The sequence below is a fragment of the Telmatherina bonti genome (assembly GCF_933228915.1).
Source record: "Telmatherina bonti genome assembly, chromosome: 1".
Classification (NCBI taxonomy): Eukaryota; Metazoa; Chordata; class Actinopteri; order Atheriniformes; family Telmatherinidae; genus Telmatherina; species Telmatherina bonti.
This window is the reverse complement of record NC_136619.1, coordinates 43764386-43786450: the sequence shown is the minus strand read 5'-3', so window position 1 is coordinate 43786450 and position 22065 is coordinate 43764386. Positions and strand designations below refer to the sequence as shown.

The window sequence follows — 22065 nt, the reverse complement described above, 5'->3', positions numbered from 1 at the left end:
TCCTCCTGACCTCCTCTCCACCTCCACTTCACTTCCTCCTGACCTCCTCTCCACCTCCTCCTGACCTCCTCTCCACCTCCACTTCACTTCCTCCTGACCTCCTCTCCACCTCCTCCTGACCTCCTCTCCACCTCCTCTCCACTTCCTCCTGACCTCCTCTCCACCTCCTCCTGACCTCTCCACCTCCTCTCCACCTCCTCCTGACCTCCTCCGTACCAGCGTACACGCATGCCCAGGTCATACAGATGTCTCTGCTGCTCCTCCTCAGGTCTGGAGGAGTCTTGTCTGGTCCAGTTGGAGGCCCGTCTGTCTGGTTTCGGTCCAGTAGAACCAGAACCTGCTGCTACAGTTCCAGTCCAGTCCAGGTTCTACAGTGTCCTCCTGAGGTCTGGAGCTGTCTGTCTGCCCGGTAAGAAGGAGACCAAGTTCTGGTCCAGAAAGTCCTTCTGATCCGGAGCCGGGTCTGTTAGCCCGGACCATGAGTCCAGTCTGCAGGTCTACAGAGACCTGGACCAGGATCTCTGGTCCAAATCTGACTGATGGTGTCGGTTCTGGTTTTGATCTGGATGCAGGAACCAGAGACAGAGGAGGACGTCCTCTCCTCACCGTGCGCTCCTCAGACGGCGTCTGGTCCAACCCGGCATGCTGCGGTTCCGAGCTGCTCCGCCTCCTGCTGTACTACACCTCCACACTCAGGTACTCTTCTCCTCCTCCTCCACCTCATCATCCTCCTCCTCCTCCCATCTGACTGTAGTTCTCTCTCTGACATCACTTCCTGTCTGGGACAGGAATGAGGTCCGAGCATTGGGTCTTGTGGTTCTGGTCGACGCCCGTAGAGCTGCTCCGGTCTCCGCCATGTTCTTCGCCCTCCAGTCGCTGCAGGTGGGTCACATGATCACCAGGTTCATGACATCACTAACTGGTCCATCATAGCAGAACCAGACGGAACCCATCAGAACCAGACAGAACCCATCAGAACCAGACAGAACCCATCACAACCGGTCAGAACCCATCAGAACCAGACAGAACCCATCAGAACCGGTCAGAACCCATCAGAACCAGACAGAACCGGTCAGAACCCATCAGAACCGGTCAGAACCAGACAGAACCTATCAGAACCAGACAGAACCGGTCAGAACCAGACAGAACCCATCAGAACCAGACAGAACCCATCAGAACCGGTCAGAACCAGACAGAACCAGACAGAACCCATCAGAACTGGTCAGAACCCATCAGAACCAGACAGAACCAGAGAGAACCTATCAGAACCAAACAGAACCAGACAGAACCCATCAGAACCGGTCAGAACCAGACAGAACCCATCAGAACCAACAGAACCAGACAGAACCTATCAGAACCAGACAGAACCTATCAGAACCGGTCAGAACCCATCAGAACCAGACAGAACCCATCAGAACCGGTCAGAACCAGACAGAACCTATCAGAACCAGACAGAACCGGTCAGAACCAGACAGAACCCATCAGAACCAGACAGAACCCATCAGAACCGGTCAGAACCAGACAGAACCAGACAGAACCCATCAGAACTGGTCAGAACCAGACAGAACCCATCAGAACCTATCAGAACCAAACAGAACCAGACAGAACCCATCAGAACCGGTCAGAACCAGACAGAACCCATCAGAACCAACAGAACCAGACAGAACCTATCAGAACCAGACAGAACCCATCAGAACCGGTCAGAACCAGACAGAACCCATCAGAACCGGTCAGAACCAGACAGAACCTATCAGAACCAGACAGAACCGGTCAGAACCAGACAGAACCCATCAGAACCAGACAGAACCCATCAGAACCTATCAGAACCAAACAGAACCAGACAGAACCCATCAGAACCGGTCAGAACCCATCAGAACCAGACAGAACCCATCAGAACCAACAGAACCTATCAGAACCAGACAGAACCCATCAGAACCGGTCAGAACCAGACAGAACCTATCAGAACCGGTCAGAACCAGACAGAACCCATCAGAACCGGTCAGAACCCATCAGAACCCATCAGAACCCATCAGAACCAGACAGAACCCATCAGAACCGGTCAGAACCCACCAGAACCGGTCAGAACCAGACAGAACCTATCAGAACCAGACAGAACCCATCAGAACCGGTCAGAACCAGACAGAACCTATCAGAACCGGTCAGAACCAGACAGAACCCATCAGAACCGGTCAGAACCCATCAGAACCAGACAGAACCCATCAGAACCAGACAGAACCCATCAGAACCGGTCAGAACCAGACAGAACCCATCAGAACCGGTCAGAACCAGACAGAACCTATCAGAACCAGACAGAACCGGTCAGAACCAGACAGAACCCATCAGAACCGGTCAGAACCAGACAGAACCAGACAGAACCCATCAGAACTGGTCAGAACCCATCAGAACCAGACAGAACCCATCAGAACCTATCAGAACCAAACAGAACCAGACAGAACCCATCAGAACCGGTCAGAACCCATCAGAACCAGACAGAACCCATCAGAACCAACAGAACCAGACAGAACCTATCAGAACCAGACAGAACCCATCAGAACCGGTCAGAACCAGACAGAACCGGTCAGAACCAGACAGAACCCATCAGAACCGGTCAGAACCCATCAGAACCAGACAGAACCCATCAGAACCAGACAGAACCCATCAGAACCGGTCAGAACCCATCAGAACCAGACAGAACCTATCAGAACCAGACAGAACCGGTCAGAACCAGACAGAACCCATCAGAACCAGACAGAACCCATCAGAACCGGTCAGAACCAGACAGAACCAGACAGAACCCATCAGAACTGGTCAGAACCCATCAGAACCAGACAGAACCCATCAGAACCTATCAGAACCAAACAGAACCAGACAGAACCCATCAGAACCGGTCAGAACCAGACAGAACCCATCAGAACCAAACAGAACCCATCAGAACCAGACAGAACCCATCAGAACCAACAGAACCAGACAGAACCTATCAGAACCAGACAGAACCCATCACAACCGGTCAGAACCAGACAGAACCCATCACAACCGGTCAGAACCAGACAGAACCTATCAGAACCGGTCAGAACCAGACAGAACCCATCAGAACCGGTCAGAACCCATCAGAACCAGACAGAACCCATCAGAACCGGTCAGAACCCATCAGAACCGGTCAGAACCCATCAGAACCAGACAGAACCGGTCAGAACCAGACAGAACCCATCAGAACCGTCAGAACCAGACAGAACCTATCAGAACCTATCAGAACCAGACAGAACCCATCAGAACCGGTCAGAACCCATCAGAACCAGACAGAACCCATCAGAACCGGTCAGAACCAGACAGAACCCATCAGAACCGGTCAGAACCCATCAGAACCAGACAGAACCTATCAGAACCGGTCAGAACCCATCAGAACCAGACAGAACCCATCAGAACCGGTCAGAACCAGACAGAACCCATCAGAACTGGTCAGAACCCATCAGAACCAGACAGAACCCATCAGAACCAAACAGAACCAGACAGAACCCATCAGAACCGGTCAGAACCCATCAGAACCAGACAGAACCCATCAGAACCAACAGAACCAGACAGAACCGGTCAGAACCAGACAGAACCCATCAGAACCGGTCAGAACCCATCAGAACCAGACAGAACCCATCAGAACCAGACAGAACCCATCAGAACCGGTCAGAACCCATCAGAACCAGACAGAACCTATCAGAACCAGACAGAACCTATCAGAACCAGACAGAACCCATCAGAACCGGTCAGAACCAGACAGAACCCATCAGAACTGGTCAGAACCCATCAGAACCAGACAGAACCCATCAGAACCGGTCAGAACCAGACAGAACCCATCAGAACCAGACAGAACCCATCAGAACCGGTCAGAACCAGACAGAACCAGACAGAACCCATCAGAACTGGTCAGAACCCATCAGAACCAGACAGAACCCATCAGAACCTATCAGAACCAAACAGAACCAGACAGAACCCATCAGAACCGGTCAGAACCCATCAGAACCAGACAGAACCCATCAGAACCAGACAGAACCCATCAGAACCGGACAGAACCCATCCTGAACCAGACAGAACCCATCAGAACCGGACAGAACCCATCCTGAACCAGACAGAACCCATCAGAACCTATCAGAACCAAACAGAACCAGACAGAACCCATCAGAACCAGACAGAACCCATCAGAACCGGTCAGAACCAGACAGAACCCATCAGAACCAGACAGAACCCATCAGAACCGGTCAGAACCAGACAGAACCCATCAGAACCGGTCAGAACCAGACAGAACCTATCAGAACCGGTCAGAACCTATCAGAACCAGACAGAACCCATCAGAACCGGTCAGAACCAGACAGAACCTATCAGAACCGGTCAGAACCAGACAGAACCCATCAGAACCGGTCAGGACCAGACAGAACCCATCAGAACCGGTCAGAACCTATCAGAACCAGACAGAACCCATCAGAACCGGTCAGAACCAGACAGAACCCATCAGAACCGGTCAGAACCGGTCAGAACCAGACAGAACCCATCAGAACCGGTCAGGACCAGACAGAACCCATCAGAACCGGTCAGAACCTATCAGAACCAGACAGAACCCATCAGAACCAGACAGAACCCATCAGAACCGGTCAGAACCAGACAGAACCTATCAGAACCGGTCAGAACCGGTCAGAACCTATCAGAACCAGACAGAACCTATCAGAACTGGTCAGAACCAGACAGAACCCATCAGAACCGGTCAGAACCAGACAGAACCCATCAGAACCGGTCAGAACCAGACAGAACCTATCAGAACCGGTCAGAACCAGACAGAACCCATCAGAACCGGTCAGAACCAGACAGAACCCATCAGAACCGGTCAGAACCAGACAGAACCTATCAGAACCGGTCAGAACCAGAGAGAACCCATCAGAACCGTGCTGACGTTGCGGTAACGTATTGTGTCATTTCCTGTTTGCCTAGCGTGTGTCACTGCGGATTGCTACGAGCCGTTGGCTCCTTTAATTTCTTTCTAACTTCTATCTATTGTTAACCAACCACTCACTTCAGCGCACAATACCTTCCCAAACCACTCTTCTATATATTGCATTTATTTTCGGGATCTTAGGCTTTCTGTTTACTTGACTTAAACAGCTCAAGCACTCGGTTTTAGCATGGCTGCTAGCTCTCTTCCCACACCCCGGTCCCCTGCCTTTTCTTGCTCGGTGTGTCTGATGTTTAGCTACTCCTCCGCCTCCTTTAGTGATAACGGTAGGTGTATTAAGTGTAGCAGCTTGGCAGCTTTGGAGGCGAGGCTCTGTGAGTTAGAAGCTCCGCACTCAGTTAGGGAAGCAGTTAGTCAGCAAGCCCCCATTAGCCAGTGCGGAGCTACCAGCCAGGGCAGCTAGCCCACCTAGTGGTCCCTCAGCAGTTCCCGCGCAGCCGGGAGCCGAGGCGGGCTGGACGACGGTCAGGCGGAAACGTAGCCTCAAACCAAAACCCACTGGCCACCACCGACCTGTTCACGTTTCTAACAGATTTTCCCCTCTCGGCGACACACCCGCTGAGGCAGAAACCCTGATTATAGGTAGTTCCATAGTCAGAAACGTGGCTCTAGAGACACCGGGGACCATAGTCAAATGCATTCCTGGGGCCAGAGCGGGCGACGTCGAATCGTATTTGAAACTGCTGACTAAGGCTAAACGTAAATACCGTAAGATTGTAATTCACGTCGGCGGTAACGACACCCGGTTACGCCAATCGGAGGTCACTAAAATTAATGTTGCTTCGGTGTGTAACTTTGCCAAGAGCATGTCGGACTCCGTAGTTTTCTCTGGTCCCTTGCCAAATTTAATCAGCGATGACATGTTTAGCCGCATGTCATCCTTCAACCACTGGTTGTCTAGGTGGTGTTCCGATAACAACGTGGGTTTTATAGATAACTGGAGCGCTTTTTGGGGAAAGCCTGGTCTTATTAGGAGAGATGGCATCCATCCCACGTTGGATGGAGCCGCTCTCTTATCTAGCAGTATGGACTCTTTTATTAGTCAGCTAAATTGACAACTCAGGGTTGGGACCAGGAGGCAGAATTGTAGTCCTACACACTTTTCTGCAGCTTCCCACCTGCCGCCGCCCACCCAAAACCCCATTCCGACCTTATACAACTTCCCAGCAGTAAGAATTAAACAACACAAAAACACTTCTGGGGTTAATCGTGAAAACCTCATAAAAATAAAAACAATGGATCTAATAAAATCTGAAAATAAGACAATAAAGTGTGGCCTTCTGAATATCAGATCCCTCTCAAATAAGTCTTTATTAGTCAATGACTTGATAGGTGATCACCACATTGATTTACTCTGTCTTACGGAAACCTGGTGACAGCAAGAGGATTATGTTAGTATTAATGAAGCTACGCCAGCTAACTATTTAAACTTTCACATTCCTAGAACTACAGGCAGAGGAGGAGGTGTTGCAGCTATTTTTCAGTCAGAATTTTTAATTAATCCTAAGCACAAAACTAACTATAAATCCTTTGAATTCCTGACATTAAATTTATCTCATCCAAAATGGAATTCAGAGAAACCGCTCCTTTTAGCATTAGTGTATCGCTCACCTGGACCTTACTCCGAGTTTCTGACCGAATTCTCTGATCTCTTGTCTGAGTTAGTGCTGACTACTGATAAGGTCATTGTACTAGGTGATTTTAATATTCATGTTGACCATGAAAATGATAGTTTAAACATTTCCTTTAGCTCTATTCTAAACTCAATTGGGTTTTCACAAAATGTCAATGGAGCCACTCACTCTCATGGTCATACTCTTGATCTGGTTCTAACATCTGGTATTGAGACTGATAAGCTCAAAGTATTTCCTCAAAACCCTGTCTTGTTCGATCACTTCTTATTAACCTTTGAATTCACTTTATTTGATTACTCACTGACCAAAAATAAATTCTATTATAGTAGATGTTTATCAGACAATAATATTACAAAATTTAAACAATCAATTGAATCAATTTTTTCCCCTCTACCATGTGTTAGCATGACTGAGAGTCCCCCTTTAAGCCTTACTCCTGCTCAGATTGATCAACATGCTGATACTATAACAGCTTCAATGCGTACAACCTTGGATAATGTTGCTCCCCTAAAGAAGAAGAAATTAGGTAAGATTATGAAGGCTCCCTGGTTTAATTCCCAGCTTCGAGCTCTAAAACAGGCGTCAAGGCGTTTGGAAAACAGATGGCGTTCATCAGGACTAGAGGAGTCTCACTTAACCTGGAAAGAAAGTTTAATCGTATACAAAAAAGCCTTACGTACGGCAAGAACAGCTTATTATTCATCATTGATAGAGGAAAACAAAAACAACCCTCGGTTTCTTTTCAGCACTGTAGCTAGGCTTACTAGGAGCCGGAGCGCTGTGGAGCCATGTATTCCTTTCTCACTTAGCTGTGATGATTTCATGTATTTTTTCAGGAATAAAATTGACACTATTAGAGATCAAATTCACAATATTCTTCCTTCTACCTATGATTTGAGCCTGTTGTGGTCTCCGAAGCATCCTTAGAACCAGGATCTGACTTGTGTCTAAATAGTTTCTGTCCTGTCCAACCCTCTGAATTAACTAAAATAATAGCTTCATCTAAACCATCCACCTGTATCTTAGACCCTCTCCCAACGAGCCTCTTTAAGGACATTTTCCCTTTAATTAATACATCACTACTAAACCTTATCAATATGTCTTTAGTGACAGGATATGTACCACAATCATTTAAAACTGCTGTAATCAAGCCTTTACTTAAAAAGCAATCTCTGGATCCAGAGGTGAGAGCAAATTATAGACCTATATCTAACCTCCCGTTTATGTCCAAAATTCTGGAGAAAATAGTTTCCGCTCAGCTACATGCCCACCTGAGCAGAAATAATTTATGCGAGGAGTTTCAGTCAGGATTTAGAGCTCATCATAGCACTGAGACAGCATTGGTGAAAGTTACTAATGACCTTCTTATGGCCTCAGACAAAGGACTTGTGTCCGTACTTATCTTGCTTGATCTTAGTGCTGCATTTGATACAGTCGATCATAACATTCTGTTACAAAGACTAGAACAGGTGGTTGGAATTACAGGTACAGCGTTAAGCTGGTTTAAATCATATTTATCTGATAGACTTCAGTTTGTTCATGTAAATGACAAGTCCTCCTCCCAAACTACAGTAAGTCATGGAGTTCCTCAAGGTTCTGTACTTGGACCAGTACTCTTCACGCTATATATGCTCCCTTTAGGCAAAATTATTAGACAGCATGGAATAAACTTTCATTGTTATGCAGATGATACTCAACTATACTTATCCTTTAAACCAGATGAAACAAATCAGCCCAATAGGCTACAAAATTGTCTCATAGACATAAAGACTTGGATGTCTAGAAATTTTCTCCTCTTAAACTCAGATAAGACTGAAGTAATTCTCGTTGGATCTGAAAAACTCAGAGCTAAATTTTCCGGTTTTGTAATGAACCTGGATGGCATTACTTTAGCTTCCAGTGCTACAGTGAGAAACCTTGGAGTAATATTTGACCCTGACCTGTCCTTTGGCCCACATATTAAGCAGGTTACTAAAACAGCCTTCTTTCATTTACGTAATATAGCCAAAATTAGGGACATTCTGTCTCGGAGTGATGCAGAAAAACTGGTTCACGCTTTTGTTACTTCGAGACTAGATTACTGTAACTCTCTATTACTGGGCTGTCCTAAATATGCCCTGAAAAGCCTTCAGCTGATCCAGAATTCTGCAGCCAGAGTCCTGACCAGAACCAGCAGGAGAGATCATATTTCTCCAGTTTTAGCCTCTCTTCATTGGCTACCTGTTGAATCTAGAATAGAATTTAAAATCCTTCTCCTTACATATAAAGCCCTCCACAACCAGGCACCACTATATATCAAAGACCTCATAGTTCCTTATATACCAAGCAGAGTACTTCGTTCGCAGACTGCAGGCTTACTTGTGGTTCCTAGAGTCTCAAAGAGCCGAGCAGGAGGCAGAGCCTTTGGTTATCAGGCCCCTCTCTTATGGAATAAGCTCCCAGTTAGTGTTAGGGAAGCAGACACCCTCCCCACCTTTAAGACTAGGCTGAAGACTTATCTTTTTGATAAGTCCTATAGCTAGGGGTGGTTAGCATCCCTTAGTTATGCTGCTATAGGTTTAGACTGCTGAGGGACATTTCCTGATACACTGAGCTTCTTTCTCTCAGCCAGTGTGCTTGCTCAGGATGGGAGATTGAGTTGGACCCAACTCAATCTGTTGGTTTCCTTATATAGGCTGTTATGAATTGGCCTTCATTATGTTTTCCCCTCTGTCTGTAAAGCGTCTTGAGATGGCAAAGTTGAATTGAATTGAATTGTCAGTTCCTGCTTCTGGACATATTAAAATCTCCCTATAATTTATCTTTTTAAATGTATTTGTTCGCCTCAGTTATCCGTTAAATGTTCTCATGCTCTTAAGATGACGATCGATGTGTATTATGTGACATTTTGGAGCGTCGTGACTAGTCAGAACTTTTGCCAGAACCAGGTTCCGGTCCAGGTTCCGGACCAGGTTGCGGACCGGGTGCTGGACCAGGTTCCAGACCAAGTTCAGGACCGGTTCTGGACCAGCTGTGTGTCTCTGCTCTGTCCAGGAGGACGCTCCGGGCTCGGTCCACTCCGTCTTCATCCTGGTGAACAAGGACTCGCCTCTGCTTGTGGACAGACCTGCAAACATACAGGTAACCATGGAGATGGATGTTGGTGTGTAACCGTGGAGACGGATGTTGGTGTATGTGGAGGCAGGAGCGTTGGATGACGGTGGGACTGCGTCTTTGGTGCAGGTGGACGTCCTGACGTCCGTCAGGTCTCTGCAGAGACACGTGGACGTCCAGCAGCTGCCTGCCGAGCTGGGAGGGACCGCCGTCTTCAGCCACAGCAGATGGATCCGTTTCCGATCGGTCCGTATCATCGATCAGAACCACATAACCACTCTGCAAAACCTCTGTCTCATGTCCTCTGTCTCATGCCAGAGAGTGGACCATCTGACCAGTCAGTGTGAAGACGTCGTCACGCTGCTACAGGAAACCATCAGCGTCCTGCAGAGCTCGCCTTTACCTGCTGTCGCCAAGGTAACGCACCGTCTGCAGTTGATTGGATGTTTGTCGGATGTTACCTGAACAGGTGTGTCTCTGGTCTCTCCAGGACGCACAGCTCCAGCTGTCCAGGTACAAGGCCATGATGAGCAGCGTCCTGGCTGACAGCCGATTGGTCCAGCTGCAGCAAGAGGGCGGGACCTGTTTGTCCTGCCTCCGCAGCGAAGAGGGAGGCAGGTTGTCCGAGGATCAGCGGGTGGCGGTGGAGACGGTGGCGTCTCTTTACAATCAGGTTGACGAAATGCTGCACCGTCTGGTGACCCTGTCCAACTCCCGGACCCGGGAGCTGGACTTCATCTTGGACTTCAGGAGTCTGGAGCAGGGCTTCAGCCAGGTGGGTCTGAGCATGCTCAGTAGTGGCCTTCTCAGGCAAAGTATGTAAGATTTTAAGGCGATTCTTTCCACCACCAAGTGGCAAACACCAGGTCGTGAGCAAAACCACAAAACTACTACCTCCACAAACGACCACAGGTTGGCAGTGATGAGCAAAACTCACCCCTCCTCCTTGCCAGCTCCAATGACAGCAGGAATCGCTTGTGAGCTGTAGCTGAGAGCCGCTCTGCAATAAATGGGCTTATACTCCCCCTACTGGTGGAAAAAAGTACTTTTTTTTTTTTTTTTACTGGTCAGAAAACATTTAAGAAGGGTCTTTGTCATTAATTAAACTTGTAATTTAATAACGCATCAAATATGGACAGACTGGAACATACATGTTTAAAAAACTATCTAATTATGAATTTTGAAAATCTTACATACTCTACCTTTAAACAGCAGAATAAATATCAAGATGAAAGCTTTGAAGCGATTGGTCAGAAACGTCTCCAGACACTGCAACATGGCGCCCTCTCCTGGTGCCTGAAAGCGGCAGCCAATCAGAATGTCTGAATAGACACCGTGTTTCTGGCCCGTCCTCCGACCTGTTCTCTGACCCATCCTCCTATCCGTCTTCCTATCCGTCCTCTGACCCGTCCTCTAACCCATCCTCCTATCCGTCTTCCTATCCGTCCTCTGACCCGTCCTCTAACCCATCCTCCTGTCCGTCTTCCTATCCGTCCTCTGATGCGTCCTCTAACCCATCCTCCCATCCGTCTTCCTATCCGTCCTCTAACCCATCCTCCTGTCCGTCTTCCTATCCGTCCTCTGATGCGTCCTCTAACCCATCCTCCTATCCGTCTTCCTATCCGTCCTCTGACCCGTCCTCTAACCCATCCTCCTGTCCGTCTTCCTATCCGTCCTCTGATGCGTCCTCTAACCCATCCTCCTATCCGTCTTCCTATCCGTCCTCTGACCCGTCCTCTAACCCATCCTCCTATCCGTCTTCCTATCCGTCCTCTGACCCGTCCTCTAACCCATCCTCCTGTCCGTCTTCCTATCCGTCCTCTGACCCGTCCTCTAACCCATCCTCCTATCCGTCTTCCTATCCGTCCTCTGACCCGTCCTCTAACCCATCCTCCTATCCGTCTTCCTATCCGTCCTCTGACCCGTCCTCTAACCCATCCTCCTGTCCGTCTTCCTATCCGTCCTCTGACCCGTCCTCTAACCCATCCTCCTATCCGTCTTCCTATCCGTCCTCTGATGCGTCCTCTAACCCATCCTCCTATCCGTCTTCCTATCCGTCCTCTGACCCGTCCTCTAACCCATCCTCCTGTCTGTCTTCCTATCCGTCCTCTGATGCGTCCTCTAACCCATCCTCCTATCCGTCTTCCTATCCGTCCTCTGACCCGTCCTCTAACCCATCCTCCTGTCCGTCTTCCTATCCGTCCTCTGATGCGTCCTCTAACCCATCCTCCTATCCGTCTTCCTATCCGTCCTCTGACCCGTCCTCTAACCCATCCTCCTATCCGTCTTCCTATCCGTCCTCTGACCCGTCCTCTAACCCATCCTCCTATCCGTCTTCCTATCCGTCCTCTGACCCGTCCTCTAACCCATCCTCCTATCCGTCTTCCTATCCGTCCTCTGACCCGTCCTCTAACCCATCCTCCTGTCCGTCTTCCTATCCGTCCTCTGATGCGTCCTCTAACCCATCCTCCTATCCGTCTTCCTATCCGTCCTCTGACCCGTCCTCTAACCCATCCTCCTATCCGTCTTCCTATCCGTCCTCTGACCCGTCCTCTAACCCATCCTCCTATCCGTCTTCCTATCCGTCCTCTGACCCGTCCTCTAACCCATCCTCCTATCCGTCTTCCTATCCGTCCTCTGATGCGTCCTCTAACCCATCCTCCTATCCGTCTTCCTATCCGTCCTCTGACCCGTCCTCTGACCCGTCCTCTAACCCATCCTCCTATCCGTCTTCCTATCCGTCCTCTAACCCATCCTCCTATCCGTCTTCCTATCCGTCCTCTGACCCGTCCTCTAACCCATCCTCCTATCTGTCTTCCTATCCGTCCTCTGATGCGTCCTCTGACCTGTCCTCTAACCCATCCTCCTATCCGTCTTCCTATCCGTCCTCTGACCCGTCCTCTAACCCGTCCTCTAACCCATCCTCCTATCCGTCTTCCTATCCGTCCTCTGACCCGTCCTCTAACCCATCCTCCTATCCGTCTTCCTATCCGTCCTCTGACCCGTCCTCTAACCCATCCTCCTATCCGTCTTCCTATCCGTCCTCTGATGCGTCCTCTGACCCGTCCTCTAACCCATCCTCCTATCCGTCTTCCTATCCGTCCTCTGACCCGTCCTCTAACCCATCCTCCTATCCGTCCTCTGATGCGTCCTCTGACCCGTCCTCTAACCCATCCTCCTATCCGTCCTCTGATGCGTCCTCTGACCCGTCCTCTAACCCATCCTCCTATCCGTCTTCCTATCGTCCTCTGACCCGTCCTCTAACCCATCCTCCTGTCCGTCTTCCTATCGTCCTCTGACCCGTCCTCTAACCCATCCTCCTATCCGTCTTCCTATCGTCCTCTGACCCGTCCTCTAACCCATCCTCCTATCCGTCTTCCTATCGTCCTCTAACCCATCCTCCTATCCGTCTTCCTATCCATCCTCTGACCCGTCCTCTAACCCATCCTCCTATCCGTCTTCCTATCCGTCCTCTGACCCGTCCTCTAACCCATCCTCCTGTCCGTCTTCCTATCCGTCCTCTGATGCGTCCTCTAACCCATCCTCCTATCCGTCTTCCTATCGTCCTCTGACCCGTCCTCTAACCCATCCTCCTATCCGTCTTCCTATCGTCCTCTAACCCATCCTCCTATCCGTCTTCCTATCCATCCTCTGACCCGTCCTCTAACCCATCCTCCTATCCGTCTTCCTATCGTCCTCTGACCCGTCCTCTAACCCATCCTCCTATCCGTCTTCCTATCGTCCTCTAACCCATCCTCCTATCCGTCTTCCTATCCATCCTCTGACCCGTCCTCTAACCCATCCTCCTATCCGTCTTCCTATCGTCCTCTGACCCGTCCTCTAACCCATCCTCCTATCCGTCTTCCTATCGTCCTCTAACCCATCCTCCTATCCGTCTTCCTATCCATCCTCTGACCCGTCCTCTAACCCATCCTCCTATCCGTCCTCTGATGCGTCCTCTGACCCGTCCTCTAACCCATCCTCCTATCCGTCCTCTGATGCGTCCTCTGACCCGTCCTCTAACCCATCCTCCTATCCGTCTTCCTATCGTCCTCTGACCCGTCCTCTAACCCATCCTCCTGTCCGTCTTCCTATCGTCCTCTGACCCGTCCTCTAACCCATCCTCCTATCCGTCTTCCTATCGTCCTCTGACCCGTCCTCTAACCCATCCTCCTATCCGTCTTCCTATCGTCCTCTAACCCATCCTCCTATCCGTCTTCCTATCCATCCTCTGACCCGTCCTCTAACCCATCCTCCTATCCGTCTTCCTATCCGTCCTCTGACCCGTCCTCTAACCCATCCTCCTGTCCGTCTTCCTATCCGTCCTCTGATGCGTCCTCTAACCCATCCTCCTATCCGTCTTCCTATCGTCCTCTGACCCGTCCTCTAACCCATCCTCCTATCCGTCTTCCTATCGTCCTCTAACCCATCCTCCTATCCGTCTTCCTATCCATCCTCTGACCCGTCCTCTAACCCATCCTCCTATCCGTCTTCCTATCGTCCTCTGACCCGTCCTCTAACCCATCCTCCTATCCGTCTTCCTATCGTCCTCTAACCCATCCTCCTATCCGTCTTCCTATCCATCCTCTGACCCGTCCTCTAACCCATCCTCCTATCCGTCTTCCTATCGTCCTCTGACCCGTCCTCTAACCCATCCTCCTATCCGTCTTCCTATCGTCCTCTAACCCATCCTCCTATCCGTCTTCCTATCCATCCTCTGACCCGTCCTCTAACCCATCCTCCTATCCGTCTTCCTATCCGTCCTCTGACCCGTCCTCTAACCCATCCTCCTGTCCGTCTTCCTGTCCGTCCTCTGACAGGTGAGGACGTGGCTGGAGGAGGTTGGGGAAGTCCACCTAAAGAATCTGGAGGAACCTGCAGATTCTCTGGAGCTTCTCACCAGAAAACAGCAGGAGTTCAAAGGGTTTTACACAACAGCTTATGTAAGAGACACACACACACACACACACACACACACACACACAACCATCAGAACACGAGCTCCTTCAAGAAACTGAAAGTATTTGGAGCCTAAAAAGCAGAAACAGAACCGCTGCAGATGATGTAAGAACCATCAGAACATTAGAACCATTATAACATGATCTGTACATCTGTCAGTCTGAGGGGTTCTGTCAGAGGAACGGTTCTGTTCTGTCAGCGGAACGGTTTGTTCTGTTCTGGGAGGGTTCTGCACATGTGTGAAGGTTCTGCTCCCGTCTGTCTTGCAGAACCGCTGTAAGGAAGGTGAGGAGCTGCTGTCCCGTCTGGACCGGTGGGACAACTTGTCTTCGGCTGACCTCCACGTCTTCAAGCTGAAAGTTCAGGCCTTCCGGGCTCAGCTGCAGGACTTCTCTAAGCGGGTCGACGGAACCGGGCAAAACATCGAGCGGGCCGTTCAGCTCTATCGCTTCCTGGACCAGGTAGAGTCCTGACAGCAGATTGTCTCTGTGTCTGTAGGAAGTCTGTCGGGTCCAGACAGAACCAGAACTGCCCCCCCCTCCTCCAGCGGTGGCAGAATATGTCCGCTCTACAGAAACGTTGCTGAAGTTTCCCTGCAGGTCCAACCAGGTTCTGGATCTATAAAGATCCCAGCAGTGTCGATCAGGACGATCTGAGGAAGAAGAGGAGGACTGTCGGGGTTTTGGGTTGGGAGTTGTAAAGGGTGGGGGGGGGGGGGTTACAGTAAAGTCTGCTTGACTTTACTGTAACTGATGATGATGATGAAATTTGAACAAGTGCAATCTGAGACATGATTATTTGAGTCTGTCTGCAGCCTTACAGAACCTGAACAGAGGAACCTTCTCCACCAAAAACTCCCTCCCAGCAACCTGGGACGGTCAGCAACCACGGAGGGGTCTGACAAATGGAAGGAACGTCTGGAGAACAGTTGAGGAACGTGTGTGGAACATATCAGGAACGTGTAAAAAACATATGAGGAACGTGTGAGGAACCATGTAAGGAACGTGTGAGGAATACGTGATAACCATATGAGCAACGTGTGAGGAACCATATGAGTAACATATCAGGAACGTGCGAGAACCATATAAGGAACAACTGAGAAACGTGAGGAACATATGAGGAGCATCTGAGGAACGTGTGAGGAACATGAGGAGCATCTGAGGAACATATGAGAACCAAATGAGGAGCATGTGAGGAACGTGAGAACCATATGAGGAACAGCTGAGGAATGTGTGAGGAACATATGAGGAGCATCTGAGGAACGTGTGAGGAACATATGAAGAATGTCTGAGGAACGTGTGAGGAACCATGTGAGGAACAACTTAGAAACATCTGAGAACCATATGAGGAATATATGAAAACAATGTGAGGAACGTGTGAGGAACATATCAGGAACGTGAGAACCATATGAGGAACAACTGAGGAACGTGTGAGAAACATGAGAACCATATGAGGAGCATGTGAGGAACGTGTGAGAACCATATGAGGAATATATCAGGAACGTGTGAGAACCATATGAGGAACAACTGAGAAACATCTGAGAACCATATGAGGAGCATGTGAGGAACGTGTGAGAACCATATGAGGAATATATCAGGAACGTGTGAGAACCATATGAGGAACAACTGAGAAACATCTGAGAACCATATGAGGAATATATGAGAACAATGTGAGGAACGTGTGAGGAACATATCAGGAACATATCAGGAACGTGTGAGAACCATATCAAGAGATGATGATGATGATGATGAAGAGGACCTGGCTCGTGGTCAGGTGGTCCAGAATCCTGACCCACATTGTCCCGTTTCTGCTGGACTTTAGTCGGAGCTGAAATGTTCTGCTGGATCCAGTCTACGTTCCTGGCGCCAACTGGACCTTTGAGCTTTGTGTTCCAGAGTCCTCCAGAGGAGGCGCTGCACCAGGAATCACTGCCAGAGAAGAAGAGAATACCAACAAAGAAGAAACTTGGTTCGTGTTTAGGTTGATGTCGGATCAGAGGAAAGCATGGATCTGGTTTCTGTCAGAACCTCTCTGAGTTCTGAGTTTGACCGGTGAACAGAACCAGAACCTCCATTGCTCCATGCGCCGCTTTAGGTTGTATTTACCCACAATGCCATGCGTTGTCGGCTGTTTGAGAGTCCACTTTGATCCATCACAGGAAGCGGACCAGACGGAGCAGGACTGGAAACTGGTTCCAAGTTCACCCCAGAATCTACTGATGTAACCACTGATCTGGTTCTGGTTCTGGTTCTGACCCCATCAGGCCGTCTCTCCTCTCTTTTCCTTCTTCTCCATGGGGAGGGGGGTTACCACCCCGAGACCCTGTAGGCTGGAAAATCCTTTCACCACTAAATCTTTGTTGCCACGGTGACAGACCCACCCCCCCCTTTCTGGGACCGCCCATCTGCCACTCAGCCTGTCAGGGGGCGGGGGGAGGTTTTGGGGGGGAGGGGGGGGGGTCTATGGTCAGGCTGCTGCTTTCTGCTGGCTTCAGTCGGGCTGCAGAACACGCACACGCTTACATGCATGTAAACTCACATGTTCCCATGTCCTGTAGCATGTAGTTCTCTCTCTCGCTCTCTCTCTCTCTCTCTCTCTCTCTCTCTCTGTAGTTTAACTGCTCACTCGCCCCTAGCTGGTGAAGCAGCCTATCTGATGGATATTATGGGATGTCTAGAGCCTGGATGCTATCTGACAGGTTGTTAGTAAAAAGTGGAGCTTTGTTGACGGGTTGTTTATTTGTTTACTTCAGCAGTTTACAGTCTGATCAATGCCATGGATAATCTGCTTTGATCAGAGGCCGGTAGTTAGAATCCCCAAGTGTCTGAGCAGAATGAGAAGCCGGGTTCATCATAAGTTGATCAGTTTACGGGTGTATGGATCGGCTCTGGGGGTATTGATCTTCCAGTCCTCGCTTAAACCAGATCAGTTCAACAGAAATGGGATGAAGCCCTGAACGGCTGTTTCACCTCCACAGGAAGCTCCATCCCCTCCCATTTCAGGATTGTCCACAGTCCTCCCATCACCTCCCTCTACGAGTAGATCTGATCAGAGAACCGATGGGCCTCCGGAGTCCATTCAAGCCCAACTCGGTACCAGAATATGCAAACTGTTTTGGGACCTTCTGCTTAGTCTTACCAATCCAACCCTAAGAGGCAGAGCGTCACACACTGCAGTCCTCTGATTGGCCAAAAGAATCCTTCCTTCCTTTATGATATCGCCACGTTAAAATATACAGAGTTGTCTTCAACCTGCTGAACGTTCTTCCTCTGTTTCTGGATGTTCTTCATAATGGTTCCAGGAAGGCATCGCGATGATGCGAAGACATGAAAGCTGACGTGTCGCTGCCTGAATGGTACTCCAATGTCTTCCTGCACATAGACCCGTATATCTGAGGTTTTCTGTTTTTTACATCTAGGCATGTGCAAATGACGTTCCGTCTTTTCAACCTTGGCCGTAATAAACATAAATGTCTGCTCTTGCATTAGTAGCTAACATTATGTTTGCTCTCATGTTAGCAGCTACCGTTATGTCCGCTCTGTTAGCAGCTACCGTTATGTCTGCTCTCATGTTAGCAGCTACCGTTATGTCTGCTCTCATGTTAGCAGCTACCGTTATGTCCGCTCTGTTAGCAGCTACCGTTATGTCCGCTCTGTTAGGAGCTACCGTTATGTCCGCTCTCATGTTAGCAGCTACCGTTATGTCCGCTCTGTTAGCAGCTACCGTTATGTCTGCTCTCATGTTAGCAGCTACCGTTATGTCTGCTCTCATGTTAGCAGCTACCGTTATGTCCGCTCTCATGTTAGCAGCTACCGTTATGTCCGCTCTGTTAGCAGCTACCGTTATGTCTGCTCTTGGTTAGTAGCTACCGTTATGTCTGCTCTCGGTTAGCAGCTACCGTTATGTCCGCTCTCAGTTAGCAGCTACCGTTATGTCCGCTCTGTTAGCAGCTACCGTTATGTCCGCTCTCAGTTAGCAGCTACCGTTATGTCTGCTCTCAGTTAGCAGCTACCGTTATGTCTGCTCTCGGTTAGCAGCTACCGTTATGTCCGCTCTCAGTTAGCAGCTACCGTTATGTCCGCTCTGTTAGCAGCTACCGTTATGTCCGCTCTCAGTTAGCAGCTACCGTTATGTCCGCTCTCAGTTAGCAGCTACCGTTATGTCTGCTCTCGGTTAGTAGCTACCGTTATGTCCGCTCTCAGTTAGCAGCTACCGTTATGTCCGCTCTCAGTTAGCAGCTACCGTTATGTCTGCTCTCGGTTAGTAGCTACCGTTATGTCTGCTCTCGGTTAGCAGCTACCGTTATGTCCGCTCTCAGTTAGCAGCTACCGTTATGTCCGATCTCGGTTAGCAGCTACCGTTATGTCCGCTCTCAGTTCTCAGTTAATCTCGGTGGTGATCCAGATCACCGTTTGGATCCAGGAACTTTCGAAAGGCCTTGGCGGAGGTTTGAATTCTCCGAGTGCCAACCTAAAACCTAACCTAATACAAGAAAAGCACTCCGAGAACATAAACCTTCGCCCAGGGCCAAAGGCTGTACCTCACAGTGTTAAAGAATCCTTTAAAAAAATGCGGCGTCTATGTATAAATGATGTCTATGGTTTTGCCTCACATCTGACAGCGGCTGGGATAGACTCTGCCCACCTGTTTCCTTCTTTGTGTGTGTAGAGCCCCACACACACAAAGAAGGAAACTGGAAGGATGAAGATGCTGCGTGTGTGTGTGTGTACATGTGTGTGTGTACGTGTGTGTGTGTGTGTACGTGTGTGTACATACGTGTGTGTGTGTATGTGTGTGTACATACGTGTGTGTGTGTACGTGTGTGTACATGTGTGTGTACATACGTGTGTGTGTGTACATGTGTGCCTGTGTACGTGTGTGTGTACGTTTGTGTACATACGTGTGTGTGTGTGTACATATGTGTGTGTGTACGTATGTGTACATGTGTGTGTACATACGTGTGTGTACATGTGTGTGTACATACGTGTGTGTACATGTGTGTGTACATACGTGTGTGTACGTGTGTGTACATACGTGTGTGTACATACGTGTGTGTGTGTACATGTGTGCCTGTGTACGTTTGTGTACATACGTGTGTGTACGTGTGTGTGTACATACGTGTGTGTGTGTGTACATGTGTGTGTGTGTACATACGTGTGTGTGTGTACGTGTGTGTGTGTGTGTACATGTGTGCGTGTGTGTGTGTGTGTGTGTACATATGTGTGTGTGTACGTATGTGTACGTGTGTACATACGTGTGTGTGTGTGTACATGTGTGTGTGTGTACATACGTGTGTGTGTGTACGTGTGTGTGTGTGTGTACATGTGTACGTGTGTGTGTGTGTGTGTGTACATATGTGTACATGTGTGTGTACATACGTGTGTGTGTGTGTGTGTGTGTGTGTGTACGTATGTGTACGTGTGTGTACATACGTGTGTGTGTACGTGTGTGTGTGTGTACGTGTGTGTGTACATACGTGTGTGTGTGTACGTGTGTGTGTGTACGTGTGTGTGTGTGTGTGTACATACGTGTGTGTGTACGTGTGTGTGTGTGTACGTGTGTGTGTGTGTGTGTACATATGTGTGTGTGTACGTATGTGTACATGTGTGTGTACATACGTGTGTGTGTACGTGTGTGTGTGTGTGTACATGTGTGCGTGTGTGTGTGTGTGTGTGTACATATGTGTGTGTACGTATGTGTACGTGTGTGTACATACGTGTGTGTGTACATACGTGTGTGTGTACGTGTATGTGTGTGTGTACGTGTGTGTACATACGTGTGTGTGTGTACGTGTGTGTGTACATGTGTGCGTGTGTATGTGTGTGTACATATGTGTGTGTGTACGTATGTGTACGTGTGTGTACATACGTGTGTGTGTGTACGTACGTGTGTGTGTGTACGTGTATGTGTGTGTGTACGTGTGTGTACATACGTGTGTGTGTACGTGTGTGTACATGTGTGCGTGTGTATGTGTGTGTACATATGTGTGTGTGTACGTATGTGTACGTGTGTGTACATACGTGTGTGTGTACGTACGTGTGTGTGTGTGTGTACATGTGTACGTGTGTGTGTGTGTGTGTGTGTGTACATATGTGTGTGTGTACGTATGTGTACGTGTGTGTACATACGTGTGTGTGTACGTATGTGTGTGTGTGTGTGTGTACATATATGTGTGTGTACGTATGTGTACATGTGTGTGTACATACGTGTGTGTGTACGTACGTGTGTGTGTGTGTGTACATGTGTACGTGTGTGTGTGTGTGTGTGTGTGTGTACATATGTGTGTGTGTACGTATGTGTACGTGTGTGTACATACGTGTGTGTGTACGTACGTGTGTGTGTGTGTGTACATGTGTACGTGTGTGTGTGTGTGTGTGTGTGTGTGTGTGTACATATATGTGTGTGTACGTATGTGTACATGTGTGTGTACATACGTGTGTGTGTGTGTCTGGGAAGCGAGCGGCTTCTGGTCGGGTCCGGCCCAGGTGGACCCAGGAACACAGTTTCTGTTAAACCTTCATTCAAGTGCATCGTGGTCTCTGGGGGCGGAGCTTGCTTGTGATTGGCAGTAACTGTGTGACATCACGTGTTCCCGCTGCAGGCGTACGGTTGGGCGCTGGAGGGCATGCATCGCCTCGCCGGGGTCAGTATGGACGACTGCACGCTGCCAGACAAATGCCAGGCTGTGATTGGCTGCCTGGAGGACTACCGGCGCAAACACCCGCCCATCCCAGACGGGCGTTTCCAGGACATGAAGGTGGAGGCGGTGGAGCTGCGGGGGGAGCACGGCCTCCGCCAGTGGAGCTTCGCCTGGTCCAAGTGCCAGGAGACCCAGAAGATGTTTGAGAGGAAGATGGAGGCAGCTCTGAAGACGCGAGACTCCGCCCACCGACGCCGCTCTGACTCCATCACCAGCAGAAGCTCCACCTCCTCCAGGAGGACTCTGTCAGGACTCTGGGGTCTCCATGAGACCTCCTCTTGTCCTCCGGAGGAGATCACCTCCTCTCCGACCCCACAGCACACCAGTCCCAGCCTTCCCCGCCTCAGCTCCTCCCCCAGCTTCCTCCCCTCCTCCTCCTCCAGCAGGCGGCAGCAGCTCAGGAAGACTCAGAGCTTCGACTGCCCCCCCACCCCTGAGGCGGTCCGCTACAGCCCATGTCCTCGCGCCCTCAGCGAGCCGGCGCACTGCGGCAACACGGGCGTCTTCATCCGTGGACTGGAGGTCAGCAGCACGGAGGCATCCAGCCGGAGTCTCTGCCCCAGAACAGCAGCTCACGGCTGGGCAGGCAGGGGACCGGGGAGCCCCCGGACCTCCGGGACCTCCAGGACTCTCAGCACACGCGGCCAGCCCAGAGGAAGGTGGGTGATCAGCAGGGGGAGGTGGTG

The 22065-nt window shown here is 49.8% G+C and overlaps 1 protein-coding gene across 3 annotated transcripts in view; it reads left to right on the top strand.

Moving 5' to 3' along the window:
- The window catches only part of plekhg4 (pleckstrin homology domain containing, family G (with RhoGef domain) member 4), a 124756-nt gene that overhangs the window by 30746 nt on the left and 71945 nt on the right, over positions 1 to 22065 (top strand). For all 3 annotated transcript variants that reach the window (XM_079241790.1, XM_079241791.1, XM_079241789.1), the window contains exons 4-13: positions 269 to 409; positions 573 to 696; positions 789 to 882; positions 9661 to 9747; positions 9850 to 9966; positions 10039 to 10137; positions 10211 to 10495; positions 14541 to 14663; positions 14949 to 15140; positions 21281 to 22038. In XM_079241790.1, the coding sequence (XP_079097916.1) occupies positions 269 to 409; positions 573 to 696; positions 789 to 882; positions 9661 to 9747; positions 9850 to 9966; positions 10039 to 10137; positions 10211 to 10495; positions 14541 to 14663; positions 14949 to 15140; positions 21281 to 22038 (2020 nt within the window). The remainder of the gene's footprint in view (positions 1 to 268; positions 410 to 572; positions 697 to 788; positions 883 to 9660; positions 9748 to 9849; positions 9967 to 10038; positions 10138 to 10210; positions 10496 to 14540; positions 14664 to 14948; positions 15141 to 21280; positions 22039 to 22065) is intronic.